Below are 22357 nucleotides of genomic sequence, written 5' to 3'. Positions count from 1 at the left end.
AATATGCAAGCTTTGTCCTGAGATGTGGTACAGACACATGGGGCTAAGAATAGGTCTCAGATGGCCGGGAGGCCGTACAGTGCCGCTGAACCAGAGATGCAATCCCGAGACCCTTCACCCATGATTACCATCATCATTCTCATTCTCATCAACACTGTGTTGTTTTGCTAGTTTTTCACACAGATGTGAATGTATGCCTTTAACATGCTGATAATGGTATCTATATCATCTTCGCATTACAGCAGGTCATAATAGTGAAATATGATCAGTATGGTTCAAGCAACAGCTGGTACAGATCAATGTTAGTGTAACTGAGATCTCATATGATATACAGTGCTGTCAGATTTCATTCCACCTATCATGACATTACCATGATATGTAATATGTAGTTGTTCTTTTGACTGAAAGGATCTGAAGACATCTCTACATGGCATTTCGAGAACCATTGAGGTCTTTTCAGCTCAGCTGTCTGCGCTGTAGTCAGGTGAAAATCACAGGAATGCGACATCTATGCAGCCTTGTCTCAAAACTGACAAGTCGCATTGCATTCCAAGCTGCTTTTCCCTCTCATTCTCAGCTGTCTTGGACGTCAAGGCTAAACCGGCATAGGCCACAACCACTAAATCCTACTTGAGCCGGGAGTGAGGGCACTATTTTTTGCATTATCATTTTAGACTATTTAGCCCAGATCATGCAGAATTTGGCTGGGGGAATTAGACAACAAAAACACTGTCAATACCACACGTCTTGGAAGTGCTGCTCTGGACAGAACGATGTCCATACTCACCCTGTCCCCAGATTCATCCTTGTATGGAAGGAATTAGTGACTTTATGTACGGGTATTATGTTCCACAGACTTCCACAAGTCAGCTTTCGAACTTTTGAGTCCATGCTGTGTGGATAATTAGTACACATACAAGGAATGGGCCCTGCCATAACTGTTGTACCCCACTGTGCAGTTATGCATAGCACTCAACGGCACACAAGAGGCATCTAAACTGTTCCTAAATGGATTTATTGCTGCATGGAGTGCTATATAATTCATGCATCCTAATAAAAAAAAAGGTTTCTTTTTTTTAATGGGGAATCAGTAGGGGGTTTAGTGCAAGAATACAACGCATAAACCGAAAATAATTAAACTTACACAGTAAGTATTATTGATTGTTCATGACTTTATAAGTGCTCTCAGCAAGAAGGACACTCCCACCCCACCACGGCCTTTATGGTTGCCGTGCTAGCCGACCCCTGAGTGCACATGTTCTTTTATTTTGTAAGTGCTTTTGTGCATGTGTTTGCCCATAATTGAGGTTAATGAAGGGGTGCTTCTTAGAGTCAAGGAGGTGTAATGAGGACAGCTGGAACTTCACTTGATCTCTGACCTCCGAGCTGGAGAGATTACATCATTTGCAACGTTGTATTAAAAATATGACAGGGGAGGAAGTAGTCACTGTTACTCTTAACTGTAGAATAGGTACATCATAGATAATCTGATGGGCAAATTCACAGAAACACATAACATTTGTAGCGGTGAGATTTGTTCGATAATCTTCTGTAACTCTGTAAGTCTATGTGAATCGGTTTTCCTTCAGTTTCATTAAAGTGTGCAGGCTAAATATACATTTGAACAGAAATGATCTGAAACCATAGCAGCCAGCATGTTACTGCTATTGACACGTATCTAATACCCATATCACATGTCTAATAATGATCAATCAGAGTTGAGCTTGAAGGGCTTTTTTTTATTATTCATATGAGCAATATCAGAAAAAAGATTGCATAAACTCACAAAGTATACATTTTAGGTAAGAATATATTTCAAAGGCAAAGTCAACTTTATTATCATTATGCATATTGCACCATGAAATGACCCATTTCAATGCTACATAACACTCTTTCATTAGACCAAACACAGGCTGTAAAAATAACAAACAAAAAAGCAACAATAATATTCATCAAGTAACTTAATAACCTATCATATATCAACCTAAGTCAAAGGTAACAGTATCATAAATTCACACAAATGTTTTCTCTTCAAGGAGTGCCAGATATTAAGAACATTAGCCAACAACATAAGTCTAGCTAAACACTAAACAGGAATAAACAGTAAACAAACCTAGCCAGCAGTTTAGCTAACCCCAGTTTACCTTAACTCCCACGTAAAGTTTGTTATAAAATGTAAACACTGAGCTTTCACCTGTTCTTGTCAATTTGTGTAACAGAAAGTGCATCTGTATTTTGTGTTAGTCCAATCCCAGGTAGTAAACTGACGTTTGGGCGAACATTGGGCCTGCATCATCCATTAAGTTTGCTCAATGTTGGGTACCAATATAATTTTGTCCATTGGGCCAACACCACCAGGACCAACAGAGCTTCAGATACTTTTAAATCCATAGCGCCAAAGTTTGCCCAGCCATTCTGTCGGGTTGAGTTTGCCAAAACAGGGTTGCACTATGTTTCCTATATGCGTGATGTACATATATCATATAACGGATGTTTGATAACATTCCTAATTGGTGTCCGAAGTGGCATACTCCGGACCAGGGTAAGTGTTTTTCTTTCTTCCCTGGTGCGGTGTATCCCGAACCTGTTGTGGTATAATTGAGTGATTATCTGTCTGTCGATAATCTGCACTCTGGTCTATGATCCTCTGTAACGTCATGCCTGCCTAATAATTGTGTTTATAAGCTGTAGTATATTATGTAGAATTTGCGACTGTCTGTGTGGTTTACCTAAGAGGGATAAAAGGCTGAAAGGCTGACGGAGGGCTGAAGGACATAATCTGAGATTCCTTTAAATCTAACACTATTTATTTAGTGGACGATTCCAACCCACTTTCAACTGAGAAAGGATGCTTTACAACACTAGCATACAGCTGAGCAGTTAGCAGCCAAATATCAGCTTTAACAATCTTCTAAACACTACCTCCAGAGCGTTATCCACCGAGCTCCAACTGCTCTGAACATCAACTGATATTAATTATGTTTAACCGCATGCTTACAGTGGGAAGCTACTGAGTCATTCTTTGCTCATGTGGTGAAGTTTTGTGTTTGGTAGCTACTGAAAGCTGAGGAATTTGTTGGAGCCTGGCAGACGTACTGTATTCACAGCATGGAATCTGAGCTGAGTTGTTTTAGTAACAAACCGTTTCTGTTAGTGTTAAATAGAATGCTTACTATTATGTGATCTAAGCTTGTAGTAATGGCAAAATAAACAGGGCGAAATGAGCAGCTGCAACTGTGCAACTGTGTCGCATTTGTGAAGTGATGCATTATATTTCATGCATAGCACCATTGGGTCTAATTCTTATAGGTCTATAGCACTAATTATACTATTTCACTATATAGGAACTGTATAGAAGGAGATTCAGGTTTTAATTGCATCCAGCTTTCTTCTCTTTTCTTCTCTTCTCCCAAGCTACCACCTGGTGTGAGTCTCAATATGACTCATCATTATTTGTTATTGTTTGAAGATTTTCACTGCTAAATTGAGATCACGGTGAATTAAAAAGGGCCTCGTGGGGCTACAGCTGTTTTTCAGTATCATGATGATGCCTGACAAGAATGTGTGTGTTTTCTTTTTTGTCCTTCCAGAGCCAACATCGATGAGGTGGAGACAGATGTGGTCGACATCGAGGCCAAACTCGACAAGGCACGTGAGATCACTCGGTCAAATACGTCGGCTTTTGATATTAATACACCATGGAAACCTGATGTTAATTTTATCTCCAAATGTATTGGGAGCTGTTTGAAGTGTAAAAAAATGAAAAAAGCAGGGCCGTGTGTGATGATATCAGATTTGTAAAGGAACAGAGTCATGCAGGACTTAAATCCTGGCTAGGATTGTAGCGGCTTAGCGAGGATCAGAAGAGACACGGGTTAGGAACAGCAGTGGGATTCGGGTCTTCATCACAGAGCGCTTTTGACAGTGTAAATCCTGATTAAACAAATCTATGCCTAATTGATCTCATGCCTAATACGAAGCCATGCACGTGCCTTGAACTGGAAGATATTAGATAGCTATTCTTTTTTCCCTATTTTCTCCCTATTTCTATTTACCTTCCTTTCTTCTCTCTGTCTCTTCAGTATTCTCCTACTACACGCTGACACCTCTACAAGCATACATACATGTGCGTCATGTCGTATACGCTCCAGTTTCCCACTAACGCGATTAGAGCGACTCTGTAGCAGCTTGAAGTTCATTTTGTATTGCCAAGAGACAACTGAGAGCTTTCGACTATCCTGTGTCCATGTTATTAATTTATAGGGTTATGAGAAATAGAATGTATATAGAATGTTTGATAGCAGTGACATCAGTGTAATTGGTTTTGCTTCACAGCATCCATGGTAAGAAAGATTTATGGGCAAAATAATTGCATCATGGATGCTCTGAACTAATTGAAGTGCTCAGATGTCATGAATATGCGCTAAAAATAGAAGATCTCATTTTTAAATCATGATAAAGAGATACAGGGGTTCGGTGGACCGAGATTGGCTCAGCGAACTCATCGAACTGCAAATCATGTCAGATTAAACAAGTGGAACTCTTGTAATAATAATAATAATAATAATAATAAAAGACCTTTATGGATGCTAAACAGATCAACTGCATCATTTACTAACACTAACTATTCGTTCTTAAACTGAATGATGTCAGTGTCAAATAATTAATAGTAGGAATGCATAAAAAAAATATGCAAGGAACTAAAACCATGATGGAACTAAAAAAAATCAATGACAGGGTGGTGTGATACGGCCCAAGGTGAAGCAGAGTTACTGTTACCGCCCCGAAGTTGATTATTTTCCAATAACAGCACATCCTGTAGTGTTTTATTCCTCTGATACACAACTATTTACAAAAGGTACAAACATTCACTGATGCTGAAGAAGGCAACACGATACATTAAGAGCCAGGGGGGTGTAAACTTTGATCAGGATGATCGGTGTAAATTGTTATTATTTTGTTTAAATGTCTTTTCGTTCATGTAGTCTAGAAGATAAAATAATAACAATTTATTAACTAATTAATTAACGTTTTGTAATAGTTGTGTACGAGTCCCTCAGTTGTTCTCAGTGTGAAAAGATGTCTCTCAGCATCATATAGTCACTGTTGGAAAGGGGTCAAATATACAGAATATGCTGGAAAAGTAAAGAATGTGCAGGACCTGGAGGGTTTTTCTGAAGAACAGTGGGTAGTTTAACTGCTCAGGACAAACAAGGGACTCGTGAACAACCATCACAAAACATAAACACAGTCGCTGATCATCCAGGTAACGACACACAGGATTAATAATCAAGCGTGTGTAAACTTTTGAACTGGTTCATTTGTGTAAATTCAGTTATTATTATTGTGTCTTGTGGACTATATGTAAACATCTGTTATGTAAAATAGCTTATTCAGGGCAGTGCTAAATAAATACAAAATGCAAATTTTATAATCCCTCTTTTTAAAAAAAAAAAGATTAACATTTTGCAGATTCTGCAAGGCGTGGGTATGTACACTTATGTACACTTCCATGAAACAAGTTCGTTCCCCTTATAACTAACACATATAGCGGCTATAACGTTATGACAGCTTTCTCTCTTGATGCTAATAAGACAAAGAAAAAAAAAACCCTGTAGTTTGTCATGTTATTGGAAAAAATCCTCCGTCCTGAAAACTTGAAAAAAGAAACTGATTTACCTCTGACTGTTACAAAGTATTGACTCTGGAGACTCCTTGAAAAATGCTACATAAATAAAGCATTTGTTAAAATAAACAAAAACAAACCTGAAAACATGGACTGAAAGTAACTTAATCCACATGTAATAAACTCATTATTACGACAGTATCATTTAATTGGCCGCCTTGTGCTGTTGACATAACCTGTGTGTGAGTGTGTCTGTGTGAATGGCCCTTCCTGCTGTGTGTGTGTGTATGTGTGTATATATCTGTTAACCCACACTGCAGGCTAGCACCTAATCAGCATTGACTGGTTTTTGTTTATGCGAGCGCTTGCACATGCTTTGAGGTGATAATTGCAGGGTGATCCAGGCAGCAAACACATTTAGGAATGCTATAATTTCAGCGTCAACCCTAATTCTCCTTCTCCTCTACCGTCCTTGTGATGTCAGGCATCTCTCTTGTAATTTCTCTCCATTAGCTGGTGAAGCTGTGCAGCGGGATGATCGAGGCTGGCCGGGCGTACACCAACGCTAACAAGCTCCTTATCAATGGCATTCGAGACCTGTCACACCACTGCAAGGAGGAAATGATCTCTGTAAGTTGTAATGTATTCAGTCACAATGATGATTCCCGAAACCGGAATAAATACATTCGACTACATCTAACAACACCGGTTAAGCACAGATAATAGTTTAAGCTCACTACTATAATTGTCTACATCCTGCTCACTAATAGAATGATCTAAACTGGCTCATCCTGAGAGACTGTAATCACAGGGTGTGTAAAATTGTCTGTCTATTTGTGTGTGTTTTGCAGGAGTTTCTGGAGAAATGTGGAGTGAGCCTTCAAGAAATCGTCAACTACCACATGGTGAGTCATGAGAGCTCCGCTTGCTCGGTCGCCACAGTGCATCACATGCATCCTTAATAAAAATGATGTGCTGGTACACATATGTACAGTACAATATGTTCCTATCCAAATGGCATGATGATCCATCATTTCCTGCGAGGCGAGCATGTCTCCCACCACATTGCTTGGGTTGAAATTGAACCCCCAAAAAGCCTCATTTCTTTACATGCAGTGTTTCACTTCATATCTGCCCGATGTGTTCCACATGCTTCCCGTTTATGCTGATATAGTGTTAGGTATATGCAGTGTGCCTTAAACTAGTTTAAAGGAATGTCACAAGGGGAAAAAAACCCAATCAAATTTCTACTTATCCCATGTTTGTTGTATGATGATTTGCACTTAGGGTACAAGCCTAATAGGTTGTACCTAAAACTATCAAGCTAAGTAACAACTTATCTGACCCAAAAGTAGCTTTTTCACAGCTCCAGGTTTCAATCCTGAGCTTTGAACACCGTCTGTGTGGGTTCTACAGCTTCTTCCAACCTCCTAAGATATAGCAGTTTGTGGATTGCTAAACTGCTCCCAGGGGTGTTTGTGTGTGTGTGTGTGTGTGTGTGTGTGTGTGTGTGTGTGTGTGTGTGTGTGTGTGTGTGGTGCCCTGCAATAGACTGGCATCCCATACAGGGTGTATTCCTACCTCACAAACATGGTGTTCCCAGGATAGGATCTGAATCCAAGTGGATGAAGGTCCTTATTGAAGAGGAATGAAAGCAGGGATAGTCTACATTTACTAATTCAAGATTCAAAGTGGACCTATTTCCAGATTTTCCAGTACATTTCTCTCTTCCAGCTTTGAGAGATAGAGCATAGGGGCGACTGGGTGGCCGTAGCTCAGGTGGTAGAGCAGGTTGTCCACTAGGGTCGGCGGTTCGATTCCCGGCCCACGTGACTTCACATGCCGAAGTGTCCTTGGGCAAGACACTGAACCCCAAGTAGCTCCTGATGGCAAGCAAGCACCTTACATGGCCGCTCTGCTACCATTAGTGTGTGAGTGTGTGTGAATGGGTGAATGAGTAACAGTGTAAAGTGATTTGGATAAAAGTGCTATATAAGTGCAGACCCTTTAGCATAGGGGATGGAATAACACCAAAATGCGCTATAATAAAAGTGATTTGTCTGGTTTGTCTGCCTTCATAGGGTCACACACCGAGTCTGTGTGACACACAGTACTTAGAAACTATTTGCAGTTTGATGCAGATACAGGACAGATTTTGGGTGAGATAAACCTCCATTACTTGTTATCTAGGCAAACATTGAGAAAACAAGCATGTCTTGTCTGATTGATCACACTGGGACAGGAGGAAATTCGTGTGAATTCGAATTTGTTTTCGCTGAAGGTAGCTTTTGGATAGATTTGATGAACTGGAGTGAACTTTGTAGGTGGAATATTCTCCAATTCTGTATTTTCATAATAAATAAATCATGAAAATTTAAGGTCAGATTGGTCTAACTGAAGCTGATCCTTGATTAGGATGAAAAGCTACCTTTTTACCCAGAATGCATTAGTTATTAGTATAACTAAGTGAGAACTGTTGCAAAAGGGTATCATTTCATCTTTTTCGGTCATGTTTCCAATAAATCCCGAATTCCTCATTTGTAACCTATCGCCGTGTATCTTGATGAACTTGATAGAAAGATAATGTATCGTATTTCATTTATTTCAGCAATTTAATAAGCTTTCGTGTGTACGACCAGATCAGCTGAACCTTGCATGGGGGAAAGCCGTGACTCCTTTAATCTGGAGGTCAGATATGGGATATATTGCTGACACAGAGAAAGTCCTTTTCCTGTTTTTGAGAGCTGATATAATTGGAAACACAACACGAGAGAGAGAGAATGAAAAAAAATCAGGAGGAAGACAGACGAAGCGATTGTATATAGACTTTAAATGACTTATGCCTACATATGCCTGATTTCTCCTCTGAATCCATTGAGAGCATCAGTGTTTTCTCCTTAAATGTCCCCAAATCACCTAATATCACTAATTAGCCTTGCTTTGTTTTGTTCAACACACAGAACAAGTACCTGTAGCACAGCAGAGCTGACTGGCTTTCTGGAGCAGAGGAAATTCCTTGGTTGGGGTGTAAAGGGCCTGTGGCTTTTTAATTGTCAGCCCAAAAAACTGCTGATCCTTTCCTTCAAGTCTAGCATCGTATTTTCCTGTGAGATTTTGCCACTCCTGTGCTGTTTATATGGCGCAAGTTTATTCCTGTGATAAATTGTTTTGTGGAGATGCGGTGGAGACGGTGCATTCCTGGGGCTGAGCATGTAGGCGTGATGTTTTCAGGTCGTAGCCTTATGAGAATGTGCAACGTGTTTACAGAGTTGTAGTCCTTTGATTTCACTAGAGTTGGGTTCAAACGTCCAGATGATGATGACAGCTGTGTGGCTTTTCTGTCTCAGCTCACTGCTTTTCTCTAAGCGCTATTTGTGCTAATGCATTACAAAATGATTGATGGTTACTCCTAATCCTGTTCACTGTCTCCTTTCTATTTACTGCCCTGACCTGAGAGGACGTTCCTGAGCAGATAGGCCATCAGTTTAATTCACTCTCGTGTCTGTGTCTGGGTCAGAGCAGTTAACCTGCCACTCTGTAAATCACAAGCCTGGCAGTTTGCAATAGATCTAATGTCTCTGTCTCATAAATCCAGAGACCTCGGGTTGCAATCTGATGTCAGTTTCACACCAGGAGGGCTGAAAATAAGGTTTGGTGTCCAGCCCTTCAATTCGAGGATATAGATCACAGCTTACATATTGCATCATACTAAAAAACTTTGCCAGGTGCTATTTCTTCATTTGTCCTTCATCTTCACCACTAGAATGGTGTACAGAGTTATAAGACATAAAACACAGGGGATTTGTCCTTCCTGTACAGGACTAAAGAAAGGGAACTTTTTGCTAAGCAGGAATGTCTAAAATGAAAACTTTTCCACCTAGTTGGCTAAAAACTACTGCTGTTGTCTGGCAGATAGTCCGGCTGTGATCCCGTGAGGAGAGAAGATTGTTGGCAGGACAATGGAGATGTGTGTTTCTCACCCCGACTGTAAAGGTGATGCCATTACTGTGCTCGGTGCAGACAAACTGCAGGACACAAGTGAATCTAAGCTGAAAGACCTGGAGCCCAACATGCTGTTGGTCTGGAACCAGGAACCAGTGACATCAGAGGCTGGGGAAAGCTTCACAACAATTCATTTACATTAGTGGTCACCAACCCTCTTCCTTGAGATCTACCTTCCTGCAGGTTGATCACGAACTTCTTAAGGCAATGATTGGTGGTGGTCAGGTGGGCAGGATTATGCTTGGAACTAAAGTCTTCAGGAATCGTTGGTGACACTGATTAACATTAATTCATCTTTATCTTGGTCAGGGTTGCAAGCCTATCCCAGGACCGCTGGGCATGAGGTGGGAATACACCCTGGATGAGATGTCATAGGGCAATTTAGCATAGCCAGTCCACCATCATGTTTTGAGAGGTGTGAGGAAACTGGAGAACTCAGAGGAAACCCAACTGGACAGCATGTTGTCAGAGAGTCCCCCTTGTGCGGCGCACCGGAGCGCGACAGTTCAATTCAATTCAATTCAATTCAATTTTATTTGTATAGCGCTTTTTACAAAAGACATTGTCTCAAATCAGCTTTACAGAAATATCAACATGGTATACAGATATTAAAGGTGCGAATTTATCCCAACTGAGCAAGCCACTGAGTGGCGACGGTGGTAAGGAAAAACTCCCTAAGATGTTTTAAGAGGAAGAAACCTTGAGAGGAACCCGACTCAGAAGGGAACCCATCCTCATCTGGGCAACAACAGTTAGTGTGAAAAAGTTCATTATGGATTTATATGAAGTCTGTATGGCGTTAGGAGCAGCCGTAGTCCCAGCAGTCTGGAATTAAAGAAGATTTGAGCTCCATCCAGAGGCAGAAAGGATCTGGATCTCTAGTATCTCCATAAATTCGTGTGGGGCTCGGCGAAAGGAGAGAGGGAGAAAAAAGATAATTATGACTGCGAAGTAGTAGAACAGAATCTAGTCAGGGTAGGCTTGAGTAAACAAATACGTTTTAAGCCTAGACTTAAACACTGAGACTGTGTCTGAGGTGATTTTTTATAATGTTGGGTGTGGGACACTTCAGATTCTAGAGAAACTGAAGTGCAGAATGATGTCATCAAAACTGTTGATCCGTATTGGTGGTAGAGAGAGACTATAACTATTAAACTATTAGCTTTACATTTCAGTTTATAAGGAACTTCAAAAAAATAATATGTAAAACCAGCTTCAGTTCTGTTAAAGTTTAGGAAGAGATATACAGTTGCTTAACATGAACAGAACTATTTGCTAATGCTAGTTAACAAAATGACCCCTACCAGTTTTCCTAGTAAACAAAATGTAATTAAACTGAAGGCAGAATAACAAGTTCTCCATTTCCCCCAAATACTTCCACATGATGTAAGCAGAAGCTAAGTCAGCACTACATTAGTAAAGCTAATGCTAGTTAATGCTCTGTGTTTGGGTTATATATATAGACTTTCTCAAAGCCAGCACTAACAATTCCACTGTTATTATTCTGACTCAGAGGAGCAGCTCAAATTATTTTAATGACCGTAAAGATACATGATCGGTGCTGAGAGTTCTGAAAATGACTCTAGATTAAAATTCCAACATTTGAAAAAATCAACTATGAAATTAAAGAAATATTACGATGCTAACGCTAAGAAAAATTGCCTCGGAGTAGATACATTAAAACATACAGTATATCTCTATTTGTCATCTTGCACATAATTATCTGTGATCTGTATCTGTGTCTTTATGCTGTGTGTAAACAGTGAAGTATTTCACTATGGATGGTAATATATTCTCTCAGACAGAGATAAAAGTAATAAGCGTTGTTTTATAACTCCACATGCTTATGCGGTTCAGTGGAAACGTTGATGCACCATATCAGAGAAACAGGGGGGAGAGATTCCCAAGTGGCCGTTAATTAATTATTTCATGTATTGTTTTTGGTTAAATGAGAGTTTTGGTAGTGTTATGGGTCTGTACAGTATCGAAATAGTCTCAATATCTGTCCCTTCCACACTCTAGTTTCTGTTCCCATAATCATTAATGCTCTTCAGGAGTGTTGCGCAAGCCCTCGCTTCACATTTCTCACGCTGACTCAAACAGACCTTCATTTATGCTATCAAGTGTGTAGGCGCGTCCATCCCCAGATGAGAGATGTAAGATGAGCCCGGATCACGACTGGGATCAGTGCTCAATCTTCGTTTATTTACTGTCTGCGGCGGCGGAGGGACCCGGTTGCATAACAGCGGCTCTTACTCACCCGCACAGTCGTCATCTTCGCACCAACAGGAAGACTCCCACAATCCAAGCTGGTGTTGTTTTACGACAGCTTGCTGCGCAGCCCGAATCGGCGCGAATCAATATTGAATTTCACAATAACAAAACATTTTCGAATTCTTCATTTCAAAGAGGCCCAGAATTATGTCACAGGCCTCTTTGACAGTCTTCGGTCTAAGGTGTAGGGTTTCTTGCAGTAAACATTCAGACAGACATCTGATGGAATGAGTTTTAGCCGAGGCGTGACCTTGACCTCGGACCTTCGTGAACTTTCTAGGATTGGAATTCACATCTTGCTGCAACAGGGAGTCCTGAGGTTTTGTTTTTGTAGCCATGTCTATGTTTTCTTCACAAGCTCGAGGTGGTGGAGCTGTGACTGTATGGAGCACGTTGTAAACTCCGGCAGGTCATTTTTCAGCTTTACGAAGCAATTTCCAGAACTAAATAAAACAAATCATTGAATGAAACAATGAAGCAAGAGCAGATTGTTTGTCTTTGCGCTAAAGCCTTTAGACAGTTTGCCTCTTTTGGCGTCCAGTTGGAGATTTTTATGAGCCTTGTTTTCTTTCTGATGTGCAACTTACCATGCAAGTTAAACCAAATTTGGCATGTCTGTCATAAATGTATCTCATTTGGTTTTTCTTCCTGAGAGAAAAACAAAAAACAAAAAAAAACCTTGTATTTAGATTTGGATTGAGGTTCCACATGTGGATAGCACTTGCAACATCTTGGCACAATTAATGATCTTCCAGTTCCAGGTCTCCTCTGTTCTGTTCCTGCTCATTCTTTATGTCTCTAGTGATCTCTTCCTCTCTCTTTCGTTGTCTCTTTCTTTATTCTGGAGGTTATCTGAGGTTCTGTAAAGGTACCTCAGTGCACTACTTCTTTGTAACTGCGATGCGTGAGCGACCGGGTGCTGCTACGTATTAATGCCTGGCGCTACATCAAGCAGCCTTGGTGCTCTCTCTAAAAGCTTTAGGCTTCAGGCCACAATGAAACTCACACGTTCGTCCACATTTTTGCTTTCAAGCTCTCTCTCTTCTCTCACTCGTCACTGTCTTAATTACAGCTTCACCAAAGAATACTAGATGTGGTTCAGCGCATCTCATCTTCAGCAGATTTATAATGAGAGACATAAGGATATAACATAAGGTTATGATAGAGAGAGAGAGATATCGAGTGAGCATGCAAAATATATCCTGAGACGCAGAGGAGGGTGTGAAAATGAAGGAAAGAGAGAAAATTTTGCTGAACGCAGATTAAAGAGCCTGTAATGTCACCGGAAACCCAGTCCACTTTGTTCTCTGACGTAATCGCACAGCGGTAGGGAACCACTCACATCCACATACACTGGCTAATTAAATGAAACAGAGAGCAACCAGTTTCAGATCGCCAGTGCGTAATGGATGGCTGCTGTTCAGTGACTGTTTCTGGGTTTAGTGGAAGGGAAAATGCTGATCCTAGTCTAGGATTTCATTAATGCACGGAATGGAAAAGTTTCAAATGGAGTGTAATACCGCTAGCACTTCAGATTTATTTGTAATTTACATATATGTCTGTCACGTTTTCCTGTTTGTCATTTTACTTGAGAATTCCTTGAGAAAACAATGATAGATTCTGTATCTTATATGATGTCAACTGCCCAACAGATCCACATATGCAAAGATGAACTCGTGTTTTGCATCGTATCTGTCTCATTTATTTATGAGCAAGCTTTGCATGTGAAATGGTGTCGCAAAATCACCGTCTCAGCAAGCGGCGCTGTTCCGTGCATTGTTTGCACTTGTTCTTCATGGTACATGTGCTTTTGTTTGTGTTTTGCTGTGTGCTTTTGTTTCAGTTCTAATGCTGTCTCTGCCACTCTCCTGCCACTGGTTGTTAACCTACTGTGTTCACCTGTTCTGTGTTTAGTCCATGATTAGTTTGTCTCTTTATCAGTCCCTACAGGATTTTGCGATAAAAAAAATCAAGCAAACTCTACAATATTCAGTGGAGCTTGCAATTTTTAACAATTACAGCAGATTTGGCCCAAGACACATCATGTGACGCCATCACAATCAAGCATTTTTGGCCGCAACATTCACAAAAAAAAAACCATGGCGAAATACTCTACGGACTGCTTTATACCCTGTTCTGTTATATTATGTTTGCAAAGTCTTAATGTGCATTTCTAGCATTCCATGAAAGCCTTTTTTTGCCTAGTTTCAGTTCCGTGTGAATTATGTCCTGCTTTTTACCCAGGAACCATTCTATTAATTTATGGACGAGTCATGTTTTGTTGCTCTCTGCCAGTGTTCTGACCCCTGCTTGCATCTCTGACAACAGTTCATGGATAGAACATGTTGAGTGTTCACGCTTGCGTCCTGCCTTCGGCTCACTCATGTTACACATTTAGACATGTTTACCTTAACTGCCTTCATTTTTGGTCCAGTGTAGATTGTTATCTGGTTCTGTCTCTATTTCCTCTCATTATTGTAGACAAAAGTCCCAGACACTGTGCTTTCCAGCACCCTGTTCTCTTTTACTCCACTTAACTGCATGAACATCAGCTTAGAGAGTGATGCAAAGCTGAAAAGAGGAAATGAGGGAGATGGGGGTTTGAATAAGAGCAAGGTTGTGTGTCAGGTTTAGTGCTTTAATGGTTTTGCAATTGCAGCTTTGCCATCTAGTGGTCACATTGGTAATATACTGTGTAGATCTGCTGTATAGTCTAAGGCTGGGGAGCCACTGAGCTGCACAATTTCACACCGTAATTGTTAAACCCTGGGTCAGGTGTGTTGGGAGTATGAGAACTTTGGGATTTAACATGATGGTTCTGGTTTTGCTTTAGAATTACAAACATGTAACAATCAAATGGTTGGTTTATTTCGACTTATTGATACCAAAAACTGTTACCTTAAGTAAATGTTAACTTTCAGTCTGAAATTTATGTATATTTTCCTTTGTCTCTCATAGATCCTCTTTGACCAGGCCCAGAGGTCCATTAAGCAGCAGCTGCACACTTTTGTCAAGGAGTAAGTAGGTTTTTGTTTGTTTTTGTTTTGTTTTGTTTTTTACAAAGAATCACTTAACTTATCTCTATAATCACTCATTCCCTATCTCGAATGATTCTTGTTTTCCACCATGCAGGGATGTGCGCAAGTTTAAGGAGACAAAGAAGCAATTTGACAAGGTGCGGGAGGACATGGAGATAGCGCAGGTGAAAAACGCTCAGGCTCCCCGAAACAAGCCGCATGAAGTGGAAGAAGCCAACGGCACACTTATCGTGACCCGGAAGTGTTTCCGACAACTCTCCCTCGACTATGTACTACAGGTGACTAGCCATCCAAAAAAAAAAAAAAATCTAGTATTAAAATCTAGTCAAGATCTAGGGATCTAGTATTAAAAATGATAGCTTGGCTTTAAATAACAATAAGGTATTTGTTTGAGTATAGGTCTGAGGCCTTTTCACTGAAGCCTTACTTATTAAACTGTAAGGAACTGGACTTTGGAGATAGTTGAGGATCCATGTGCAGATGTATTTATTAGCAAAGCCAAACACAATCCAAAGCTCAATGTTATAATGAAAGCTACGTATGTTCAAACACAGGATCCAAGCAAAGGGCAAATCGAAAGAGTATTCAACAGGCAAATCAAGGGTTAAAACACAACAATGGCAATCACAGGATACACGGTTCAGACCACGACTAAGATTGGCAAGACTTCACAATTAGGCAAAGCATGTGTTGGTTGGATTTGTAGACTCTACAGTATTTAGCTGGAATTAACCTGGAAGTAGTAGTATGGTCTGGCATATACACTTATCTGGGTTAGTTTTCCATGGTAACAGTGATCAGACATAAGTAAACATATTATTCCGTCCCTGTTCAAAAATACCGCATTGTGTTTCCTAGCCAAGAAATCTTTTGTCTATTTAGCACATTGTACTCATATTCACTGGAAGACACTTGATAACACTGTCCATGTTTTCAGTGTGTCACTGGATATGAGAGACAAACGTTATCTGGGACTGAATTGTCTTGGGTTTGTTGTTAATTGATTAATTTTTTTAATTGCATCCAGATTTTTAGCAACAAGCACAGTGACTCAGCGCTAACCAGTGACTCCACTGCAGGAAGCTCATTTAAAGCATATCTTAGTGGATTTACCTGACAGGAATACTCCCATGTTTTACAACTTCATCTCTATCTGTGGCATCTGTAGTGCATGTGGGGATTACAGCAGACGAGAATTTTGACGCATTTCCTTGTACTGATAAAAGAACAGAAGACCTATTATCTGTTGTAATGGCAGTTACAAGGGCTAATGGCAGTGACTATAAAATACATGACTATATAACACAAATTCAAAACCACAAGATTTTAACATTAAAATACTTAGAACGAGTCATACATTCATGAGAGAAAGTCTTTCAAGACAGACATTTCCTTATGTAGTATTATCCAAATGACAAAAATACAATGCTGTTCAATGTTGAAGGTTTTGTGGGAATATGTACAGATTTCCAACTCCAGTTTGAAAATTTAACTTTAAATCAGTATCGAATTCGTAAAAGCATTCTACAGAAGTACATTGCAGTTACACTTCCTTTATAAGTAGACAAGTTCCCTGTTCTGTTCTCGGTACAAGAGAAATGTTGACATTAGGATAATCGTCAGGGTAATCACACATACAGCACAGATGTGCTAAATAGAAATTGGTTTTAGTGGTACTGTTATAATATAAATGAATAAAAATCTGAATAAATATGACATTTTTTTTAGATGCATTTCTATGTAAGTCCACGCTGCACTATACTACGCTCTTAGGGTACCAAAGGTACAATCTTGTTAACACAGAGTCTGCAGTACATCTAAGCTCCACTGAGCGGCGCAGTAGTATTTGTAAACTGTATTCTGGTGCGTTTGTTCAGATTAGTCTTTGCATGCTACTAAGTCTTAACTCAACTCATTTTCTCCATAGATCAATGTTTTACAGGCCAAGAAGAAGTTTGAAATCCTAGACTCGGTGAGTGGCTTCCTTCTTTTTATGCTTTTCTCGCTTAGCTGAGTCTAACGTAGGACATAAATACTGTACAACAATGTGAGTGTGTAAATTGCAGCTAAGGACACAAGTGCTGTATCTATCCTGCGCAGTTTCAGCACCGGTGATGGAATAGATCTGCCTCTCTTTTTCTCTGATCATTCCTTCCTTGCCTTTCATAGATGCTGTCCTTCATGCATGCACAGTACACGCTGTTCCAGCAGGGATACAACCTTCTGGACGAGCTCGACCCGTACATGAAAAAGCTTGCTGCTGAGGTGAGGTGCTGCTTCATCCACGTGAGCTACAATGAGGCCTAATGAGTTAAAATAAGGAGTAATCTGTTCCTTGGCAGCTTCTTCAGATCGTGTGTGGAGGATTATACAGTATTTAGTAAGAGTAGATCTTCTAATCTAATACTACCAAGTGCTGTAGATGCTGAAAAACTGATGGTGTGTGTGAAAAGAACATTTAGAATTCTGCTTTATACAAGGGTTATACATAACGCATCGATATTATGTTGAATTCATGGATCAGGTTCGTACAAGCAGCTATAAAACTCAGAACTGACACTATAAAAGCTCCTAAAGCCCCAGTACATATATAAATGTACATATGAGCGCTGGTGCTATGTATGCTGTATGAGGCGTTTACTCATCTGCTGTGTGTATCCTGGCTGCAGCTGGATCAGCTGGTGATCGACTCGGCCATGGAGAAGAGAGTGATGGAGCACCAGCACGCCGTCATCCAGCAGCGGGTGAGCACCACTCGTCTTTATTTTCATTTCAGCCGGTGTCTATCAGAAATATACAGTGTCCTCCACTAATACTTGCACTCTTGGTGAATATGAGCAAAGAAGGCTGTGAAAAGTTGTCTTTATTGTTTAACCTTTTGATCTTTTGTTAAAAAAAATCACAAAAATCCTCTGCTCTCATGGATATCAAACAATTGCAAACAGGTTTATCCAAAAGAATAACCTTAAATATAGGTTAAATATAGGTGTGTGACAATTATTGGCACCCCTATGAATTCATATGAGAAAAATATGTTTGAATTATATTTTAGAACACCTGGGTGACTAGAAACAGGAAGTTGTTTACCCATGACTTCCTGTTTTACAGGGGTTTAAATATGAGGTAACACATAGGCTAAATTCCCTTAGTCATACATAACAATGTGTAAGACCAAGGAATAAAGCTGTGATGTGCAGCAAAAGGTTGTTGAGCTTCACACACTGGGAATTGGTTTCCCAGTGAAAATGCCCATTTCCACCATCAGGGCAATAATTAAGAAGTTCCAGTCAACTGGAAATGTTATGAATCAACCTGGAATTGGACATGTGTCTGTATTGTCTCAACGCACTGTGAAGAGGATGGTTCGAATGGCTCCAAGGATAACAGCTGGAGAATTGCAGAAGTTAGTTGCGTCTTGGGGTCAGAAAGTCTCCAAAACTACAATCCGAAGTCACCTACATCACCACAAGTTGTGGACAAAACATTAGTGTCATTTCTCCACAAGGTGTCGCTATGTAGTTCTTGGCCCCTTAGCAGCTGCAGCTATATTCCCTTATTCCTTTTGCTCAAGTGACTTCAGTCTGCCAGACACTACTGGAACATCAAATGGGATCGGGTTCTATGGTCAGATGAAACCAAAATAGAGTTTTTGGTAATGAACACCAGAGGTGGTTTTGGCGCACACAGAGAGACAGCCATATGGAAAAGTACCTCATGCCCACGCTTAAATATGATGGAGTCTCTTTAATGTTTTGGGTCTGATTTTCTGCCAGCGGTCCTGGACATTTTGTTAGGATACATGGCATCATGGCCTCTATCAAATATCAACAGGTATTAAATGAAAACCTGACTGCTTCTGCCAGAAATCTTAAAATGGGCCGTGGTTGGATCTTGCAGCAGGACAATGATCCAAAACATACATCAAAATCAACACAAAAAATGGTTTACTGACCACAAAATCAAGGTCCTGCCATGACCATCCCAGTCCCCTGACTTGAAACCCATAGAAACCCTGTGGAGTGAACTGAAGAGGAGAGTCCACCAGCGTGGACCTCGAAATGTGAAGGATCTGGAGAGATTCTGTATGGAGGAACGGTCTCCGATCCCTCGCCATGTATTCTCCAACCTCATCAGGCATTATAGGAGAAGATTCGGAGCTGTTATCTTGACAAAGGGAGCTAGCACAAAGTATTGACTAAAAGTGTGAAAATAATTGACTAATCATTGCACACCTATATTTAACAAAGATATATATTTTTTGGATAAACCTGTGATTTGTTTGCAATTGTTTGATATCAGTGAGAGCAGAGTATTTTTGTGAATTTTTTAAACAAAAGATCAAAAGGTTAAACAATAAAGACAATTTTCCACAGCCTTCTTTGCTCATATTTACCAAGTATGCCAATATTAGTGGAGGGCACTGTATATATGAAACTCAAATCTGATATGATTAGGTTCAGTGATCATGTGATTGAGTATCACACTATGATGTTCACTGTGAGTGCTTTTTTTGCTTCTTGGTCTTTGTCTATGATAAAATACATATAATGAGAAACGGCCTACATTACTAACTTCAGATATATAATGAGGATGACTAACTTCATCCTCAAAGATCACACTGATGTCTACTGGTGGGTAAATTCAATCATTGTGGCATATTTTTGTTTTTAAAGGTATTCTATGTAGAATTTGATCAACATAAGAATAAAGTACAGTTCTCTGACCAGCCTGGGGACTTTGGGCCTCATGACACACACACACAATCACACACACAAACACATGAGCACACTGTTTACCACCCAGGCACTGACCATCTGTTAGCACATTGCTAGCCAACAGGGCAAACAGGGCATGGGTATACTGAGCAAGTTAGGTCCTCAATTTGTATTTGTAAATTTTCCTTAACTGTATATTAGTCCAAAATGGATTCATTTGAACTTTCACTTGATTTTAATCTGTATCCACAAACTGTCCCTAAGAATCCCATGTCCCTGAATCTTATTGTCACACATTCCTATGAAGTTACCCATTAATGGAAACATAGTGATGCTGATGCATTTAAAAGAGCCGTTTGTAATTTTAGAGTCCTCTGCCATCAGTGAGGCAAAGTGCTATTTTAAATAACATTGTCAAGCCTTCCTCAACTGACCTCACATCCCTGTATTGAAACTACGCATGTCAGGGAAAGTACAACTGGAGGTGCAGCTCATTTCTGGGCCAGAAAAATATAAACAGAAGCCCACAATGAAGCAACAAATCAGACTCATTGCATGGCAAGAATATGAATCACAGTTTTCAAAGGTATATTTGGTATATCCTCATTTGTAAGTAGCTTTAGATAAAAGTGTCTGCTAAATGAATAAATGTAATGTAATATAAATGTATATATAAAGTTATATGAGTGTTAATGTTAATTAGAGTAATGTGTTTTCTGTTTATGAGACCAGTTACTGTGAAACAACATGTTGAAATGGAGAGAATAAAGTTTTTATTTATATTTCTTTCAGAATTGTGGAATTAATTATTATAATTAATTTAAAAGAAGGCATAAAAGACAGAACTATCGGTATCGGTTATCGGTATCGGCCGAGATCACTCTGAATAATCGGCTATCGGTATGGGTTGAGAAATGTAGTATCGGGGCATCTCTATGTAAAACACTTTTAAAATGTTACTAACTGTACCTTTAAAGGAAAAGTTCAACATTTTCCAGCTTCTTGACCTTTGAAATAATCTCAGATGGCTTCTAGAGGGAGTAAATATTGTGAAAGAATTAATATTTACAGAATAATGTTGGAAAAGGGGTTAGAGTGTTAAGTATCATGCTATCTTGCTTTAGCGCTCTGTTTAATCAAAAACCATTAACTTAGGCATGCATGGACTACTTATATTTTATGCATACACATCAATTGTTTTAGATTTTGTTGCATTTGTATTAAATGATTTCTCTGTGTCTTCTCTTTACATGATTTTCTCTTCCATCCTGCCTCCATAGACTTTGATGCAGGTGAGTGACTTTCTTGACTTTAAAAAAATAAATAAATTACCTCACCATAACTGATTTCCAATCACTATCTAATAAAAAATTTGTATGGTGTCGTGTATGGATGTACATATTATACCGAGGCTTATCTATCACATTTATATCCAAAACCTGCAACATGTGACTGAGAGGCGTAATTTATGCTAAATATGGATGATTCATTCTCAGTCTATAAAATATTGATTTATGTGTGTTGCATGCTGAATATGGTCCAGTGTGTGTGAGTGCGTGTGTGTGTGTGTGTGTGTGTGTGTGTGTTTGGCATTGAGTGTGGGAAATGAGAAGATACACAAAGACAGCCCAACAACACATGTGGCATGAATGTGTTCATCCTGAATGTTTAAAAGTGAATATGCACAGGAGGTGGTGTGTCCTTTAGAATAACTTTTACGATGCCGTCTGCCTTTTAGTTTGATCCTTAGTGACTGAGCAGTAACAGTGAACCCAGCCGTTGTATATGTACAAACACCCACATAAAGCATGCATATGCACATTTGCATGAGGGATTCAACTGGTGCTGTGTGAAAAGCACCAATAAATGACCCAGTGTGATATTTTTGTCTCATTTGTTTAATTGGGTTCTCTTTGTTTACTTTTGGGAAAACATCTGATGATGTTTAATGTCATATTAATGCAGATATAGAGAAAATTCGAATGAGTTCACAAACTTTCAAGCACCACTGTATATGGACTGATACAAACTAATAATACAGTAATAACAGATTATTATGGTATTACTCGCTGTTTTTCGCAGAGGTTAGGAGCTTGTAACGTGTTGTTCAGAACTTCTTAAATCTTTGACGTGTCACTAGGACACTTAAACGTTTTGTCTCTGTATTACATCAAGCTTTCGCTACCATAATCTTCTAAATGGGCTTCTGATGACAGTAGAAAGTCTCTTCATGATTTTTCCTCAGCCTGTATGACTATAGTTTGGGTATTGATACTTCAGTTTGTATCAATGCAATTGGTGGCAGTTAAAAAAAAAATTATAATTACCAAAGGGTTTTAAAAGCAACACTACAATCTCTAAAACATTTAACGTATAGAGTTTGCTCTAGTCCCAGGGGAGCACTGTTAGCACAGCTCTTTTGGCAAAAGCAGTATAAAGTGCATGAGAAATGAACGAATCTAGTAACAGGTCAAGGTCAAGCTACCAATAAATTAACAGATCAGGTAGGGGTTTTTTTTCCTTTCTTTTTTTTTTTTTTTGCAGCTAATAAATTCTCAAGTAAAATACAAACTGCAAAATGAATATATGGTCCAATGGAAGGACGCTACAGTATAATACAGTTGGGGAAGTGGGTGTGAAAGAGGTGTAGTTCCTGTGTGGTTACAAAAAGGTAAGATGGAGCCAAAAAGCTGTATTTGAGT

The 22357-nt window shown here is 39.6% G+C and overlaps 1 protein-coding gene across 1 annotated transcript in view; it reads left to right on the top strand.

Moving 5' to 3' along the window:
* The window catches only part of acap3b (ArfGAP with coiled-coil, ankyrin repeat and PH domains 3b), a 65985-nt gene that overhangs the window by 24185 nt on the left and 19443 nt on the right, over window positions 1-22357 (top strand). Inside the window, exons 2-10 of the mRNA XM_017450250.3 lie at window positions 3591-3648; window positions 6140-6256; window positions 6478-6531; window positions 14861-14919; window positions 15035-15218; window positions 16868-16912; window positions 17110-17205; window positions 17610-17684; window positions 20936-20947. Of these exons, the coding sequence (XP_017305739.2) occupies window positions 3591-3648; window positions 6140-6256; window positions 6478-6531; window positions 14861-14919; window positions 15035-15218; window positions 16868-16912; window positions 17110-17205; window positions 17610-17684; window positions 20936-20947 (700 nt within the window). The remainder of the gene's footprint in view (window positions 1-3590; window positions 3649-6139; window positions 6257-6477; window positions 6532-14860; window positions 14920-15034; window positions 15219-16867; window positions 16913-17109; window positions 17206-17609; window positions 17685-20935; window positions 20948-22357) is intronic.

Source organism: Ictalurus punctatus, chromosome 21 (assembly GCF_001660625.3).
Source record: "Ictalurus punctatus breed USDA103 chromosome 21, Coco_2.0, whole genome shotgun sequence".
Lineage (NCBI taxonomy): Eukaryota > Metazoa > Chordata > Actinopteri > Siluriformes > Ictaluridae > Ictalurus > Ictalurus punctatus.
The sequence above is the reverse complement of the archived record's forward strand: the minus strand, read 5'-3'. Positions and strand labels throughout refer to the sequence as shown.